Genomic DNA, 17,730 nt, shown 5'->3' with positions numbered 1-17,730 from the left:
AGCTAGGCTGTTAGTGAAGAACTCTTAAATATTAGTGAGGCATGATGGTGCTCACCTGTATCCCAGCAATCTGAAGGCTGAAGCAGGAGGATTGCCATAAATTTGAAGCTGCCTGGGTGACATAGTGAGTTTAAGGCCAGCCTGAACTGGATAGTATGGCCCTGTCTCAAAAACAAACCAAAACCAAACAAAAAAACCCTCTTTAAATGTCAAGAAGAACCCTGTCATAATTTATATCTAGTGGAATAATCACCTTTGGAGGAAAATGCATTAATCTTGTATACTAAGGTGGTAGTTGTGAAACTACTTGAATTGTGCCCTAAAAGGACTAGTTTGTTTTTCTTTTTCAGGGGCTAGTTTGTTTCTTTGTTAGTTTGGGGTTTTTTGAGACAGAGTCTACCGTGTAGTTCAGGATGGACTTGAATTTACTGTGTAGTCCAGGCTGGCCTTGTACTTACAGTGATCCTCCTGCCTCAGCCTCCTAAGTACAGGGATTACAGGAGACTAATTTATTTTCAAGAGCTAAATTCTCAAAAAAATTTTTTTGTTTTGGTCCCAGGGATTGAATTCAAAACCTTGTGCTTTTGAGGCAGGCGGCGGAACCACTGAGCTAAATCTCCAGCCCTAAATTCTCAAATGTTGATAGTAACTATTGGCACTAATGTTGAGAATGAATGAAAATAGATGGAGTTATAGTTGTTGGAAGAAGCTAAAGGTCTTAGTGATTGGATGTGAAGGTTGATAAAGAGGTGTTAAGGATCTCATAGATTTCTGACTTGAGCAACTGGATAAACAGTGACACTCTTTACAAGGAATAGGAATTATAGGAGTAATGGTAGGTTTGTGGTAAAATTTATATTTTAGTTTAGACATGTTGAACTTGAACCCAAGATCTGTGCTGTAGGTGGATTTTCTTGAATTTCTCAGTGTATCTTTCAGGGAAGGGTTATTTAAGATATAGAAATGGGCAGGATTATCTTGTTTTAGGCTGTGGTAGATATTAGAAGACTCTTCCCTGCTAATGTTTAGTTATGACTTTTTTCTTTGCTTAGAAAAAGCAAGGTTGTGCTTATTTGGCTCTTCTAAGAATGGATTTGGATTTCGTGATAGTGATCTGGATATTTGTATGACCCTGGAAGGCCATGAAAATGCAGAGGTAAGTGTTAGTGTTTGGAAAGGGATGAGAAAGTTTATTTCTAATGGTGAATCTGTTTTTATTTTTCTATGTAATATTGATAAAAAATCCTTTGTATAAGTATATTAGAAGTATTACTGTTTGAAATGAATTTTGGGAAAAAGTAATATGCCCTAATGTTGGAAATTTTCATTGTAACCAATGAGAAGCTGGGCTTTGGTAAATACTGGTCTTGCTAAATCTATCTTCCCATATCTCTTCCGTTTGGAGATCCCTTTTTATCACTGTAGATACAAAATACAGGTAGTTACCTAATTTGTAAGTAGGTTGTGTTCTAAAGGTAAATTGTGATTTTGGGGCACTCTCATTGTTTCCATAGAAGCAATGTTTTAAATGCGGTGAGTTTTAGAAACTCATGGGGGGTGGCTGGACTAACATTTATTGAGTTCTCAGTATATACTTACACATACATTATCTCATTTCATTCCTACACCCACCTTTGAGGTAGGTATTATGTCCCCCATTTTACAGATGAGGAAACTGAGGCTTTCTGAGATAAACTGACTTGCCCAAGTTCACACAGCTAGTAAGTGTTGGAGCCGGGATTCGTATGCAGGTCTGTCTGACTCCAGAGTTCATGCTCTTTCCGTTTTGTCTCACTCTCACTCTCTCACTGTAATTGTTTTTAACCCATAATGTAGCTGAAATATAGTACTAATAGTACTGTAGAACTTAACCACTACTTTCTGAAATTGAAAGCTTTCTGATTCCACCTTGAGATGCCAGGAGCAGACCTTCCCCCAGTGCATTCTCAGCAGTGAGAGTGGGTAGTTAGCCTTTCCTTCTTTGTGTACTAGGCCTTGGTAGTGGGGATGGGATTTTCCCAGTTCCAGTGAAGAAGGGGACTAATTGGGCAGGGAAGAAGTGTTCCAGGCCTTCATAGCAGCAAATAGAAAAGGAGGGTGGTCCTTAGATGTTCTTTAGCTATTGGTATTAGTTTCAAAATCAGGAACTACTTGCAAGATTGGGCTGAGGCCATGCTTTTGGCATCTGTAGAGGTGTCAGCATAGCCTCTGTTACATTACAAAAGAATTCAAAATGGTGTACCTTTGTGTTTCTGAAATAGTTAAGTGGTTTTTAAATTGTTAGATCTAGAATAAAGATGGTAGTGATGCTTTGTAAACTTATTTTGGACCCTAAGAAATTGATTTTGATATTAGCATCTTCTTGTTCTATAAAGAAACTTTAAAGTTGCAAATATTTTGTTTGTTCTCCTTAACTAACTAACATCTGCTTATTACCATCTACTTCGAAAGAGACCACCCTTCTCCTTTTTTTTAGAGGGGTACTGGGGATCAAATTCAGGACCTTGGTGCTTGCGAGGCAGGTGCAGCACCACTGAGCTAAATCCCCAGCTTACCCTTCTCCATTTTGAAAAGCAAGAATTGAGGGACTAGTAAATAATTTTTATCCATGATGAGGTTAGAGCTACCTTCTATGTTAAATTTTATAATCAGACTTCTAATCACTAAGGGTTTGTATATTATATATAATCTGTGCCATTCACATTGGAAAACTGAGAGAAAAAAATGTTTTATTCCACACAAGCCATTATTGAAACTTTAGAAATTTATCATAATTGTATCTTTTGTTCCTTTTATGGTGCATGAATAAGTAACAATGATTCCCTTGAAATTCCCAGGTTAAGAGGCAGTGGCTGCTGTTTTCTCTTAGTTAAAAAAAAGGAGCATGTTAGGCATAATGCAAAAGTGCTTTTGGATAAGTGATGAGATTGATGTTAAGCTTAATGCAATTAATTTATAATGTTTTTATCCTCTGTGTTCCTTGTGTTTTTATTATCATTACCATTTCTGCTATTTCTGATTTTAAAAAGATAACACATTTAAATTGCAGAGATAAAAATTTCCTTAAGGAAATAGGTACTTGGTAAATAGGATTAGCATTTTCCCTTTTCAACATCATAATAATAAATAGCTCATAGATTTCAAATACCTATTTTATGCCAGGCTTGCTGTTGAACACTTTATGAACATGAATGATGTAATACTTCCCAGTAACTCTGTAGAGCAGGAATTCATGATTAGTTTGATTTTATAGAATATTAGTGTGATGCTTTTCAGTATTTAGTTCAAAATTTGATTTCAAGTTTGTTTAAAGTCAGAGCCTATGTTTTTAATCATTGTACTGTCTGTCCTCACCAGACCCATCTCTAGTTGTTTATTCACAGATTGAAAACTATATCCTCTTGTCTTTGTGCTTCTCAAATTTGAATGTATGTTTGAATTGCCTTGAGATCTTGTTAAATTCACATTATGATCCAGGGGCCTGAGATTTTTACATTTCTGTTAAGTTTCTAAATTGTGCTAATGCCATGGGTGTATGAACCACATACTTTGAGTAACAAGGTTACATGTGACATTATGGCTGGAAGTTTTAATAGCAGTATTAAATGCCAATACTAAAATAGAATTTGCACAAGGCAAATTGAGCCACATTTTAATTTGTTGTTTGTTTTATTTTTTTAGAAGTTAAATTGTAAGGAAATAATTGAAAATTTGGCGAAAATTCTTAAGCGGCATCCAGGTATAAATTTTTAAATCTTTGCTTCAAAACAAAAGAAAAACACCTTTTAGCATTATGAAAATTATGTAACTTACTTTTTCTTCTTTGTTTTTAAATCAGGTTTAAGAAACATTTTACCTATAACTACTGCCAAAGTGCCTATTGTAAAATTTGAACACAGGCGAAGTGGTTTAGAAGGTGATATCAGTTTGTATAATACATTGGTAAGTTTCTCTTTATAGGCCAGGTATAGATATACTAGCATTTTAAAAGTTTACAGATTATTGGTTATACAGTACTTGTATGTTTAAGAATTTCAAATATAGAAGTACTATATAAGGAGAAAGTATTTTACCAGTCATCTTGCTATATTGCCTTCGGGTTTAAGGTTAATTTTTGTTTGACTTGTTAATAAATATTTTAGAATTGAAATATAGGTATATTCTGCTTAACATGTATTATATCTTTATTTGATTTGTAAGATTAAGAAATATGAAATGCTATATGTAATTATTTTTCAGGCTCAACATAATACAAGAATGCTAGCTACTTATGCAGCTATTGATCCTAGAGTACAGTACTTGGGATATACTATGAAAGTGTTTGCTAAGGTATTTATAAAAAGTCAATGATCTACTTTGTTGAAAGTGAAACATTGATGGGAACTATGATAAATATTGTCTCAATTTTATTTATTTATTTACTTAAAAGACAAAGTCTTGCTGTGTTGCTCAGGCTGGCCTTTCTTTCTTTTTTTTTTTTCCTTTTTTTGGTTTTTTTTAGACAGGGTCTCACTATGTAGTTGAGACTGACCTGGAACTCACTATGTAGCCCAGGGTGGTCTCGAACTCACAGTGATCCTCTTGCCTCAGCCTCCCTAGTGCTGGGATTACAGGTGGTGCTGCCACCACGCCCAGCTCCCAAGATTTTAAAAAAGTGTTGTGTTAGGTTGAATTTGTATCCATCAGGATAAGGTGTTAGCTTTTTTCCTGTGTGTGTTTTAGTCGTATATACAACACACTGGTGAGTTCCTCAATAGTAAAATTTCTCAGGACAGTGATTTTTCAACCCTAGACATGGTTGATAGTTGGCATATATCCTCTGGGTTAGAAATCTGATATTTGGGCTTAATGATAAAGTTTTTTCTGATCGAGAAAAGAAAATAATACAAATAAAACTATGTACTTCAATTAAAACACTTGTTGCATATACTGTTGTTTTCTTCTTGTTTTGCGGAATGTGTAAACTATAGAAGGGATCTCTGTTTGGTGCTCAGTGGAGTGCTGACATTAAGGTAGCTGGTTACTAAATGATTTTATGAAAGTGTCTGTGAAAGAGTTTTTGTAGGGAAGTTACTTGGCCAGATTTTCATTTCATAAAGCTCACATTTTTTAATAGGAAAGCTTTTTTTTTTTTTTTTTTTTTTCGAGACAGGGTCTCACTATGTAGTTGAGACTGACCTGGAACTCACTACGTAGCCCAGGCTGGTCTCAAGCTCACATTGATCCTCCTGCCTCAGCCTCCCCAGTGCTGGGATTACAGGCATGTGCCACCACGCCCGGTGGAAAGCATATTTTAAAAACATTCTTGTACATCTTTTTAGACAGAAGATATCTTAGAAAAGCATATTGATATATACTGCATGTAAGCTTTGATACAGCTACTCTTCTGGAGTCACCTAACAGAGTAACTCCAACACAGTGGTTTCCCTGTAACTACATGGAATTTTGTTACTAAACCTAATGGTTCACATCAGAAATCATTCCTTCAGTTATACAGCTATAACCTAACTTCTCACAGGGAGAAGCCTCTGAGTTTTTGTTTTTAATTTAAATACTTTTAAATAGCCAGTGTGTTCATGTGGTTCAGAATTCAACTGGTTTAAAGAGGTTTATGATAGAAAGTGGAAAAATCTCCCTTTATTACCTATCTTCTAGCCAACCAGTTCTTACTAGAAGTAACTAATGTTAAAAGTTTCTTTGTGGGCCAGGGGTTTAGCTTAGTGGTGCCACGTCTGCCTCGCAAGTGCAAGGTCTTGAGTTTGATCCCCAGTACCACCCTCCTCAAAGTTTCCTTGTATTCCAGAAAAATACTAGCATAAGCAAATGCATACATTTCCTACCTCTCTTTTATTAAGGTGTAAACACACTGAAAACATTGTTCTACACTTTGCTTGTTTTGTTTGCTCTTAGCAGCAGATCTTGTAATTTATTTCATGTTACTACCCTAAGAACTTGGTCTTTTTGAAAAAAGGATGCACACCATTCCATTGTATGGGTAGTTCTTGGTTTTTTTAACCTGTGCTTTATTTACAAACCTAAATTTTGTTTTGTTTTTTGAGACAGGGTCTCACTATGTAGTTGAGACTGACCTGGAACTCACTGTGTAGCCCAGGCTGGTCTGGAACTCACAGTGATCCTCCTGCCTCAGCCTTCTGAGTGCTGGGATTACAGGCATGCATCACCACTCCCGGCAAACCTAAATTATTTCTATTTTTTACTATTATAACCAAAATACAATGTAAACTTGTTTTTCCACACATTTGCAAGATAAACTTTTTTTTTTTTTGATACTGGGGATAGAACTCAAGACTAAGTGTGAGCACTTGCCAGGGTGCTGTGCCATTGAGCTAAATCCCTGGCCCTGCAAGATAAACTCTTAGAACACAATTGCTAGGTGAAAGGAAATATGATTTGTAATTGTAATGTTACCAAAATACTCTTCATAAGAATTTGTAGTAAATTATATTCTAACCTGTGATTTATTAGAATGACTATTTCCCCAAACCCTTTATAAGAAAGAGTTTATTGGCCTATTTTTCATTTCAGTGCATTAAAAAATAGTGCCTTATAGTAGTCAATACTCTGAAATTTTATTTTCAGCAAATTAATTTATTAATTAATTCATTTATTTTGAAGCGTTGTGATATTGGAGATGCTTCCAGGGGAAGTTTATCTTCGTATGCGTATATTCTTATGGTGCTGTACTTTCTGCAGCAGAGAAAGCCACCTGTTATCCCAGTTCTACAAGAGGTAGGTATTTTTAAAAACTGAAGGCATTTTTGTGAAAACAGTAGATTTAAAGATGAGAGCTCTTGCTCAGTTCATGACATCAAGGATTTTTTTCATCATGAATGTGTACTGTGTTTTCTCCTTCCATTAATGCCATAATTAATTAATTTTCTTTTTTGGGTTTTTTTTGTTGTTGTTTCTTTGTTTTTGTTTTTTGTTTTTTGTTTTTTGAGACAGGGTCTCACTGTGGAGTTGAGACTGACCTGGAACTCACTATGTATCCCAGGCTGGTCTCGAACTCACAGTGATCTTCCTGCCTCAGCCTCCCAAGTGTTGAGATTACAGGCGTGTGCCACCATGCCTGGCTAATTAATTTTCTTGAAAAATTTATTATGGCATCATATATACTATTAATAGAAGTTGACTTGAATCTTTTGCAACATTTTTGAATTTTAGCCTTGTGCTGCAAATGATTTGAAGTTCTTATAGCCAACCATAAACATACCTATTAGTCTCTCAAATACAATTACATAAATTTTTTTTCTATAGAATATTTTCCCTCTTCCTGATTGATAATGAAGTTTGATTTATTCCTGTGTATACTTTGGTCAGCCTTGTAAACTTTGCTTAAGAACAAACCCAGTGAAAATTTTCCCCATCTCTTATAATGCTATGTTAATTGCATTAAGCAAAAGAATGTACATTGAAAGAAACAGATGATACTCATATTTATTTAGTCAAAATGGGTGACCTAGTCACTTTCTCTGTAGCCAGCTTATAATTTCTGAAATTGATGTAAAACAGTTAATCATCCATTTGTTCCTTCTGATTCTTGGCACAAAGTGGGTTTATTGGCAATAGAGATGATCCAGTTCTAATTTCTGAGAAAGGTGACTATTTTGAGATAGAAGAGAGCATTGGAACTTTTTGGAAAATCGTATATGATGATTTCACATAAACTTTGATAGTCACGCCTAAGAAGAGAACCATATGGTAGGTATCAGATGGTCTTAGTAAGTTTTACAAAGTTCTAAAGAATGATGAGTAGTTTGAGTAGCATTTTCTTCCCTCTTTAAAAAAAACAGTGGAAAGGGAGTAAAAATTTTAATAATTCTTTGACAGGAGAGAGTTCTTGACTGAATCTGTGTTGGATGGTGTGTGTGTGTGTGTGTGTGTGTATTTAAAGTCTTTAATTTTTTAGAGTCCTTTTCAGGTCACAGCAGAACTGAGAGGAATTTCTCCTATAGCCCATGTCCTCACATATGCATAGCTTTCCATTATCTGTGCACCAGAGTGGTTCATTGTTATAGTTGGAAAACCTACACCAAAGTTCATTGCTTACATTGGGATTCATTCTTGGTGTTACATACGTATGAGTTTGTACAAATATGTAATGATGTACCATCATTATACTATATAGACTGTTTTTCCTACTTTTAAAGTGCTCTTTTAAAGTGCTGGGAATGGTGACACATGCCTATAATTCCAGCACTCTGGGAGACTGAAGCAGGAGGATCTGATCTCAAGATTGAACCCAATCTGGGAATTTATTGAAACCTTTAGCAAGACCTTTTCACATTGGCTTCTTTCACTCAGTGTATTAGTCAGTTTCATGGTGCTATAATGAAGTTACTATAATGAAGCAATTAACTTATAAAGAAACAGCTTATTTTGGCTTGTGTTTCTGGATGTTCCCAATCAAGCAGCCCTATTTATGCTTTTGGTGAGGGTAGCACATCATGGGTATGTGTGGTAGAGCAAACTGCTTATTACATCATCAACCAGGACTCAGATAGGGGCCTCCCACTCTCCTTTAAGGACCTGCTCCCAGTACACTAAGGTCTTCCCATAAGGACCCACCTCCCAGAAGGTTTGCAATACCTCCCAGTAGGACCTTGTTGGTGACTAGGCCTCAAAGACATGGGCATTTTGAGGACATTATCCATATTCAGGTTATAGTATGCAGTAATAGGGATTTAAGGTCCTTTCATAGATGGGCGTAGTGATGCATTCCTGTAATCCCAGCTCTCAGGAAACTGAGGCAAGAGAATCACTGTGAGTTTAAGGGACAGCCTGCGCTACATAGTAAGTTTAAGACCAGTGAGACATAGCAAGGCCTTGTCTCAAAAAAAGGAGAAAAAGAAATGGCTGCATTGTATCTCAGAGTGGCTTTCTCATGTTCCTTCCCACCAGCAATGAGTTAGAATTCTATTGTCCCACATTCTCACCAGCATTTGGTGGTATTGGTGTTTTGGATTTAGGCTATTTCATTGAGTGTATAATGGTATTTCATTGATTTATTGAGACAAGGTCTCCATGTAGTGTAGGCTGGCCTTGAACTCACTACTGTAGCCCACGTTGGCCTCACACTCTCAGTGATCCCCCTGCCTCAACCCCCAACCTCGTGCCCCTCTTGCTGAGATTATGTGATCATACACCACTATGGCCAGCTCATTGTTATTTTAATTTGTATTTCTCTAGTGGAGAATGATGTAGAACTGTTCTTTTGTGAGGTATGATCAAAATACATGGTGAATGTTTAAAGTAAAAAATATGCAGTAAAAGACATTGCCATTAATCTCTCAGAACCCTCTCCGCTTCATTTAAACATTTATCCTGTAATTCTTGCCACTTTCTGAAGCAGTTCTGTTTTGGGTTTTTTTGTTTGTTTTTTTTTTGAGACAGGGTCTAACTGTGTAGTTGAGACTGACCTGGAACTCACTATGTAGCCCAGGCTGGTTTTGAACTCACAGCAATCCTCCTGCCTCAGCCTCCCAAGTGCTGGGGATTACAGGCGTGTGCCACCACGCCCAGCTTCTGAAGCAGTTCTGGATGTAATCTTTCCTGAGTCTTGGCAGGGTGTGATAAAAAAAAAAAAAATCCACGTGTGATATTGCACACCTGTAATCCCAGCACTTGGGAGGTAGGAGGATCAGCACAAGTTACAGACCAGCCTGGGCTACCTAGTGAGTTCAAGGCCACCTTGAGCTACATAGCCAGATGTTGTGGTGCATGCCTGTCTATACAATGAGGAGACTGAGGCAGGAGGATCGTTTTGAGTTTGAGGTTACCCTGTATTATATAGCAAGACTCCATCTCAAAAAACAAACAAAAAGGTATTGGTTATTGATATGATCTTAAGGTTAAGGTTATATTTAATGAAATTAATGAGTTAGGCTAAGTGAGGTTAGCCAGTCACAAAAAGACAAATACTGTTTGATTCTAACTTGCTACCTAGCTAATCAAATTTATAGATACAGAAAGTAAAACAGTGGTTGTCAGAGGCTGAGAAATTGATAAATGGGAAATTATTATTATTATTATCATCATTTATTTAATTAATTTATTTATTTTGGTATGGGGATGGAACTTGGGACCCTTTTGCTTACAAGGCAGGCCGTGGCACCACTGAGCTAAATCCCTGGCCCAGAAAATTATATTTTAAATGGGTACAGAGTTTTAGTTTTCTAAGAAAGAATCCTGTGAATATGCTAATTAAGTAGATATTTAAGATAGTAAATTTTGGGCTGGGGATTTAGCTCAGCGGTTCGGTGGCCTGCCTTGCAAGCGCAAAGACCCAAGTTCAATTCCTGGTACCAAAAAAAAAGATAGTAAATTTTGTTTGTATATGTTCTTTCATAACAAAATATTTGTTCAAATGTGAAATGTTCAGGGTCACTTCTCTGACACAAATATGATTTTATGATTTTTTTGTAACAAGAATTGAACTCAGGGTCTCTTGCATGCTAGGCAGGTGCTGTGCCACTGAGCTAGTTCCCAGCCCCAAATATGATTGTCTTATTTGGTGAGTTTTATTTGGATCATGATTGTTACTCAAAAGTAAGAATTCTCTTCAGAAGAATCAAAGCCTAAAGAGGTAGTTTATATTATTTCAATGCTTGGGAAATTTTTAAAAATCTGTTTTACAGAGCATGGAATATCCATAATAGTACCTGAATCTTTTAAGGGTAAATTATATGTTTTTGTTTTTGTTTGTTTTTGGCCCTGGGGATTGAACTCGGGTCCTTGTGCTTGCGAGGCAGGTGCCGAAACAATGAGCTAAATCCCCAGCCCAAGGGTAAATTATATGTAAAACCTTACATGTTGAGAGGAGGATCCCATGTATCTTGTTTTAGATTTGTTTAGATGTTTTTAATTGTCAGCTTCTCACTTTTTTGTTTTACAAAATACCAGAACTTCTACTAAATCATTTTTGGCAACTGTTAAGTTATGTAAACTTACTAGCTTAAGTCCCTGGAAACTTTATGTAATATACAAAGTAAATATATTTGGTAGATAAACTTATGTTACGTGTTCTCTATATAGGAAGCTTTGATCTAGAAGGATTTTAGGTTGTAGAGATAAACTGAAGCCTTTGACCCACAAGGAATTTAAACTTGAGAATGAAATCGGAGAGGCCAGGGCTGAGGATTTAGCTCAGTGGCACTGCACCTGCCTCCCAAGTGTAAGGTCCTGGTTGTGGGGAGTGGGGGGTTGGAGATGCCAAACATTGTGGTTAATTTTGTTAAACACCATTCTATCAGAAATGAAAAGGGCGATGAGTAATGTGGTTTTATTTATTTTTGTTTATTTTGAGCCAGTGTCTTGCTATTTAGTTCATTTGGTCTTGAACTCATTGTAGCTCAGGCTGGCCTCCCACAGTTCGTGATAATCCTCCTGCCTCCTGAGTTCTTGGGATTATATGCTTATGCCACTATGCCCCACTGTATCTAGTAGTTTTAATAGTTTTAAACTGTCTTCTGGCTTATTTTAGAATTCATTAATGTGGGGGTGGTAGAGGTGATAGGAGTAAGATAAAGAAAAGTGTGTTTTCTTCACTCAGTCTCTATCAAAGTATCTCTGCTTGTGTTTCATATGTTGAGCTTCCAGAAAGGTTCCATTTTAGGAAACAGTTCTGTAGTTTAAAAGAAAAATGAAATTTATAAGCTACTGACATAAGTACTGTAATCTTTAATTTTTATTTGGAAAACTAATGATTTGTGGGATTATTATCTTGCTCAGTATCTGAGACTAGAAGTGAAGTCTGCTGACACTGAACATATCACATCTTCCATACCTTCCTACTTTATTGACTTGCTGTCTAAAGTGTCATTAAAAATAAAGATTTATAGTCTTTATGAAAATATCAGGGAAAGCTATTTAATTTCTCATTTGACAAAATCTTCAAGTACTTTTCAACATTATCTGATACAGATAATTGATTAAAGGTACTAAAAACCAGCAGTTCTATTGATTGATTTCCTTTGGGTACATAATATATCATTGTTTTCTTTGATTTAACTTCATTAATCTTGCACTGGATGTTTTTGATAGGTCAAATAGATGACATCAGATAACATCAAATGTGTCATTTGGAGAGTCTCATGTTCTTACAATATCCTTTTGCAACTCTGATTTAATAGATAGCACTTCATTTAATTACTTAATGTAATGAAATAATGGCATTCTGGCTTGTTCCTTTTGGAAAGATATTTCAGTATGTCTTCTATAGGTGAATTCTGAAGTGATTTGAAAGTCTGTAGATCTTTGGGTTGAATAACTTGAGATTTGATAATAAAAATGTTTTTTCTTTAAAATGCAGATCTTTGATGGAAAACAGATTCCTCAGAGAATGGTTGATGGATGGAATGCTTTCTTCTTTGATAAAACAGAAGAACTGGTAATTTTTTCATGGTGTTTATATTTTATTTTGTTGTTTAATATTTTTGGGTTTTTTGAGACAAGGTCTCACTATGTAGTTCAGGCTGGCCTGGAACTTGCAGTGATCCTCCTGCCCCAGCCTCCGAAGTGCTGGGACTGCAGGTGCATACCACCATGCCCAGCTAGTGTTTATGTTATAAAATGCTCACTGATAAATGTTAAGATAGCATAATTTAATTTAATAGTATTACTTGGATTTGCTGTCTATATTTTGGATAATAGAGATGCTTCTCTTCTCCTTTCTCTTTCCCTAACCTCCACTCCTTTCTTTTGCTCTCCCTTTCCTAATTGTAGAAAAAGCGTTTACCTTCCCTTGGAAAGAACACAGAATCCTTAGGAGAACTTTGGTTGGGACTGCTTCGCTTCTATACTGAAGAGTTTGATTTCAAGGAATATGTAATTAGCATTCGGCAGAAAAAGCTATTGACAACTTTTGAAAAGCAGTGGACATCTAAATGCATTGCGATTGAAGGTAATAATCATTTATGCTAATATTAATTCAAGAACAAAAGAAAACTTTGGCCAAGCAAATTGAGGGGGAAACTGTTAGGATTTCAAAGATTCTTCCTCTTGATTTTTATCAGTTTTCATTCTTTAATAGATAATTTTAAAAGAATAATTTGCCGACTTAAATAGCCTGAGAATATATAGTATTAGACTTCAGTTCTGGCTATTTTATGGTACAATGAATATAATTCTTAATTAAAATATTTCTTTTCTAGACCCTTTTGACTTGAATCATAACCTTGGTGCTGGAGTTTCTAGAAAAAGTAAGTTTTAAAGATAGAGATTCTCTGCTTTTAAAGTTTCGACACATTAATTTTTTCCTTCTTTTGTCAATAGTGACCAATTTCATCATGAAAGCGTTTATCAATGGAAGGAAACTTTTTGGTACCCCCTTTTATCCACTCATTGGCAGAGAAGCTGTAAGTTTATGTTATTTTTATGTTTAATCTTTTCTCTTTTTTAAGAAACCTAATCTTGTTTCCAGGTTGATGTTAAGAATAGGGAAAGAGATAGTCATTGCTTCCTACATTGTACCTGAGATCAAACTTGGGGCCTTGTGCATGTGAGGCAGGTTGTGGTACCAAGGAGCTGAATCCCCAGCCCCAAAACCTAACATTTTAATAGTATATTAACTGACATAGCAATAAATGAATATTTTAAGTGTTGTTTTATCTGAAATTGAGGCATGCAACTATTTGTAGGTATATGTTCAATAGGAACCCATTAATGTACACAGTGAGGCTTTTTTTTTGTTTTTGTTTTTGTTTTGGTTTGTTTTTTTTTTAGACAGGGTTTCATTATGTAGTTGAAATTGACCTGGAACTCACTATATAGCCCGTGCTGGTATTGAACTTATAGCGGTCCTCCTGCCTCAGCCTCCCGAGTGCTGGAATTACAGGTGTGCGCCACCATGCCCTGTTCACAGTGAGACTTTATTAATAGAATACTAACCAGAGATGTGCTAGTTTTAGTTTATGAATACAAAATTTCAGTAATCCTTTATAATTCAGTATAAGTAGTGCTCCATTGTACATAGATATCATTTTTTGTTTTGAATATTAATTGGTATAAGAGCCAGTCATCAATTTGAGGTCTACCAGAAAGTAGCCTTCAATGTGTTAACCCATTTATGCCAAAGATGACCGTTTTGTAAATTTTTCCATAAAATTCATGTTATCTAGAAAAATTCAAGGAATAAGAATTTGAACAGAAAAAGGTTTTATTATGTTCTTTTGGTATGGATGCTCCAAAATAGAACGCTAGGCATATAAAGATTAATTATTTTTAAAATAAATTTTATTCTTAACAGTAAATATATGGTATTCCATAGTTTTGATATACTAATTTAAGTATTTTCCTCTGATGGACATTTAAGTTGTCTTCATTATACTAGTGTCGTAACATATATAGTAGAAAATATCCAAGAACACTGTCTTTGATGTTTTTATTTCACTACTTCATGCTTTTATTTCCTGCTAGGTATTAAGATTATAACAGCATGCAGGATAATTTTGCACAGACTATTCTAAGCTAAAGTATATTTCATATTTTTTACTTTTCTTATTCACTTAAATATTCCCACTTCATTCTTTATATCATTAGGTCCTCTAGTGTAGACCTTTTTTCTCCTTATTCATCATTTAACTTCAGGCTTCATTTTCCTGTCTCATTTGACTAAGATTCTATGCCTACTCTTGGGAATTACACTTAGGAAGAAGTAGAAGATGATGATGATGATTTTGAGGCAGAGTTTTTTTTATGTAGTCTAGGCTGACCTGCAACTCGCTATGTATGCTGGGCTGGTTTCAAACTCACAGTCTTCCTGCCTTAGCCTCCTAAATGGGATTACAGTTGTGCACCACTGTGTCTGCCTCATTTTAAAGTCTTTAATCACACTGTCTTTCTTTGGTACCCGTATGTGTTCAGCCTTACATGAATTTAGTTGTCCACTCTCTGTATGTGCTTGAACAGCCAAACAAAATGGAAAAAAATCATAAAGCTAAGCAGTTTTAAGTACATAGTATAACGTAGTATTGTACTTTATAAAATAATGTATAAGTTAAAACAATATTATATGACGAGTTATAACTTGAATTATTAATATTTACCAACTTTAACTGGACTTCAGTGCTGTTTGACGATTTTGCTACATTTCTTTCATTACCTATGTCTCTGGTTCCATAAAATATTTCAAATTTTATTTTATGCCAAATTTTATAGCCCCTCTACTTTGTCTCATCTTTGACTTCTGCCCTTATTACTCTTAGTAGATGATTTTTCTCTGAGATAATAGTGTCAGATAAATACTCCTTCAATTTTCTGCTACCACATCTATAAATCTTCCTGAATTCTGCAGATGTCTCCTTTATTTATTGAAGACTAGTACTTTTGCATATACTCTAGTTCCTTTTACCTTTATCCTAAATCTTCAGCCTCTTTTTCTGTAAGAATGTTTTCAAAGATGAAATACATAAAATCTAAATGCAGATCAACATCTTTATTTCTTTTGGTTTTTGGTTTTTTTTGAGAGTCTCGCTGTGTAGTTCAGGCTGGCCTTGAACTCATAATATAGCCCAGGCTGGCCTTGAATTTGTGTTGATCTGCCTGCCTTGGCTTTCCAAATGCTGGATTGCAGGAATGTACCACCACATCTGGCTCGTAGATCAGCCTTTATGGATGAACATTTGCCATCAATTTTAATGATAGGTAACACTTTGAATTTCAGTTAAGTGAGCTGTTATCTTCTAAAAAGTGTTCCATTCTTATTAGTAAATATAAAAATTGTATCTTGTCAGGTGTGGTGGCACATGCCTAATCCCAGCACTTGAGGTTGAGGTAGTCAGATTGCCACAGGTTCAGAGTCAGCCTAAACTACATAGTGAGACCATGTCTCAAAAAAAAAAAAAAAAAAAAAAGTATCTAATTATTACTATTGACTTACTTTCTTTAGCAAAACATTTGGTGGAAATTTGCTTTCTCTCCTATAAGTCCCTATGTCTTGAGTTTTGCTATTTTCATTTGAAGTTTGCTAACCTCAGTTCTAGGTCACTGGAATGGTGGGATAGAGAAATGTGGATTTAAGAGATACTTCAAGAATAGAATGGATACAACTTGATTAATTAGTGGTGATAGATGACAGAGAACAAATTGAGAATTATTCTTAAGAAACTGGGTGAAATGAGACAGGCCTTTAATTTTGTCCTGGGCAGAAAAGAGTTTCACGAAGAGTTAATCATTTATAATGGTAATTGTGAAAAAGTTTTATCTCTTGTCCTTGTTTTACAAACAGCATTACTGAGATATAATTCACAAAATGTACAACTTAGCTCTGCTTTTTACTATGGTGAGGATTTTTCTTCTCTGAGAGAAACCTTGCTATCATTAGCAGTTAGTCTTCTTTCTTTTTCTCAAACCACTGCTCAGTGTTGTATGTGTGTGTGTGTGTGTGTGTTTGGTACCAGGGATCAAACTCAGGTCTTGCTTGCAAGGCAGGCAATGGCACCACTGAGCTAAATCCCCATCCCACTACCCAAGTTTTATAATAGGTTTTCCCATTCTGGATGTTTCATATAAATGGAGTCTTACAATAATGTATTCTTTCAGAACTGCCTATTGGCATAATATTTTCAAGGTTCATCCATGTTGCAGTATGTGTCAGTATTTTATTTTGTTTTCTCTCTATGTATGTAGTTCAGACTAGCTTGCCTTATAGCTCAAGCTGGTTTTGAACTCATGGTCCTGTTGCCTCAGCCACCAAGAGTGCTTGGATTACAAGTATACCCCACCATGTGTGATGTACTTCATTTCTTTTTGTGGCTAAAAATATTCTGTTGTATAGATATACCATATTTTATTTATCCATCAGTTTTTGACATTTGAACATTTTGATTACATTTTTTGGCAATTATGAATAATACTCATATGAATTTTTTGTGATTTTGTTTTCATTTCTCTTTTTATATACCTAACACTGGAATGGCTGCATCATTTCAATAAACTTATCATTAAATTTTTGAGGAACCGATGAACTGTTTTCTAAGTGGATGTGCTGTGTTACATTTTCACCAGCAGTATATGTACATTCCAATTTTTCTGCAAGTTTATTATTGTTATTGTTCTTTTTTAAATTAAACCATTCTCTATTGGGTGTGTCTCTTATTTTTGACTTTAGATAGGTTTGTAGACTGCAAAGTGAACATGTTCTTTTGTCTTTCAGAAGTATGAGTACTGTTAGGACCACCTTGAATTTGTGACAAGGCAAAAAATAAGTAGTGAGAAGCAAAAAATGAGCCCAATTTTAAAAATTGGAAAGAGTATTTACTTTTTATTTCCCTACTTTCTTAGGTTTAATTTACTTTTATGAATGATACATGTTGTTTAATAATTATTTATAAATCCAAACATATTTGAAGTAGAGAATTGCTTTATATACTTGAAGTTCTGTTGTATAGAGAATAGTTTCTTTCCAGAAGTAGACTGATATAGCAGAAAGCAGAAACTTTGTAGTCAGAACAGATTTAGTTTTAAATCTTTGAGACTTACCCAGCTTTTTTATTATGGGCAAATGACTTGAAATCTGAATTATAGTGTTGTCATCTGTAAAATGAGGATGAAAATAATATCTTACCTATTTTTTTGAGATTTTCTTATTCATTTATAGCATCTCTGGATAGTGTAATGTGGATGTAAAGTATTTAGTATTAATTGGGATGGTAATGATTCTGAAGCTTATTTTTATAACATGGTTTCATTACAGTGAAATATTTATTGATG

At 35.1% G+C, this 17,730-nt stretch overlaps 1 protein-coding gene across 10 annotated transcripts in view; it reads left to right on the top strand.

Moving 5' to 3' along the window:
* Tut4 (terminal uridylyl transferase 4) overlaps window positions 1–17,730 on the top strand; it is a 94,652-nt gene that overhangs the window by 63,914 nt on the left and 13,008 nt on the right. For all 10 annotated transcript variants that reach the window (XM_010610336.3, XM_010610328.3, XM_033767364.1 and 7 more), the window contains 9 exons: window positions 1,053–1,156; window positions 3,682–3,739; window positions 3,839–3,942; window positions 4,240–4,329; window positions 6,637–6,750; window positions 12,332–12,409; window positions 12,745–12,922; window positions 13,173–13,220; window positions 13,294–13,376. In XM_010610336.3, the coding sequence (XP_010608638.1) occupies window positions 1,053–1,156; window positions 3,682–3,739; window positions 3,839–3,942; window positions 4,240–4,329; window positions 6,637–6,750; window positions 12,332–12,409; window positions 12,745–12,922; window positions 13,173–13,220; window positions 13,294–13,376 (857 nt within the window). The remainder of the gene's footprint in view (window positions 1–1,052; window positions 1,157–3,681; window positions 3,740–3,838; window positions 3,943–4,239; window positions 4,330–6,636; window positions 6,751–12,331; window positions 12,410–12,744; window positions 12,923–13,172; window positions 13,221–13,293; window positions 13,377–17,730) is intronic.

This window comes from Fukomys damarensis, unplaced genomic scaffold (genome assembly GCF_012274545.1).
Source record: "Fukomys damarensis isolate Sample0158 unplaced genomic scaffold, DMR_v1.0_HiC HiC_scaffold_23, whole genome shotgun sequence".
Lineage (NCBI taxonomy): Eukaryota > Metazoa > Chordata > Mammalia > Rodentia > Bathyergidae > Fukomys > Fukomys damarensis.
Note: the sequence above shows the minus strand (reverse complement) of the source record. Positions and strands in the feature narration are given on the sequence as shown.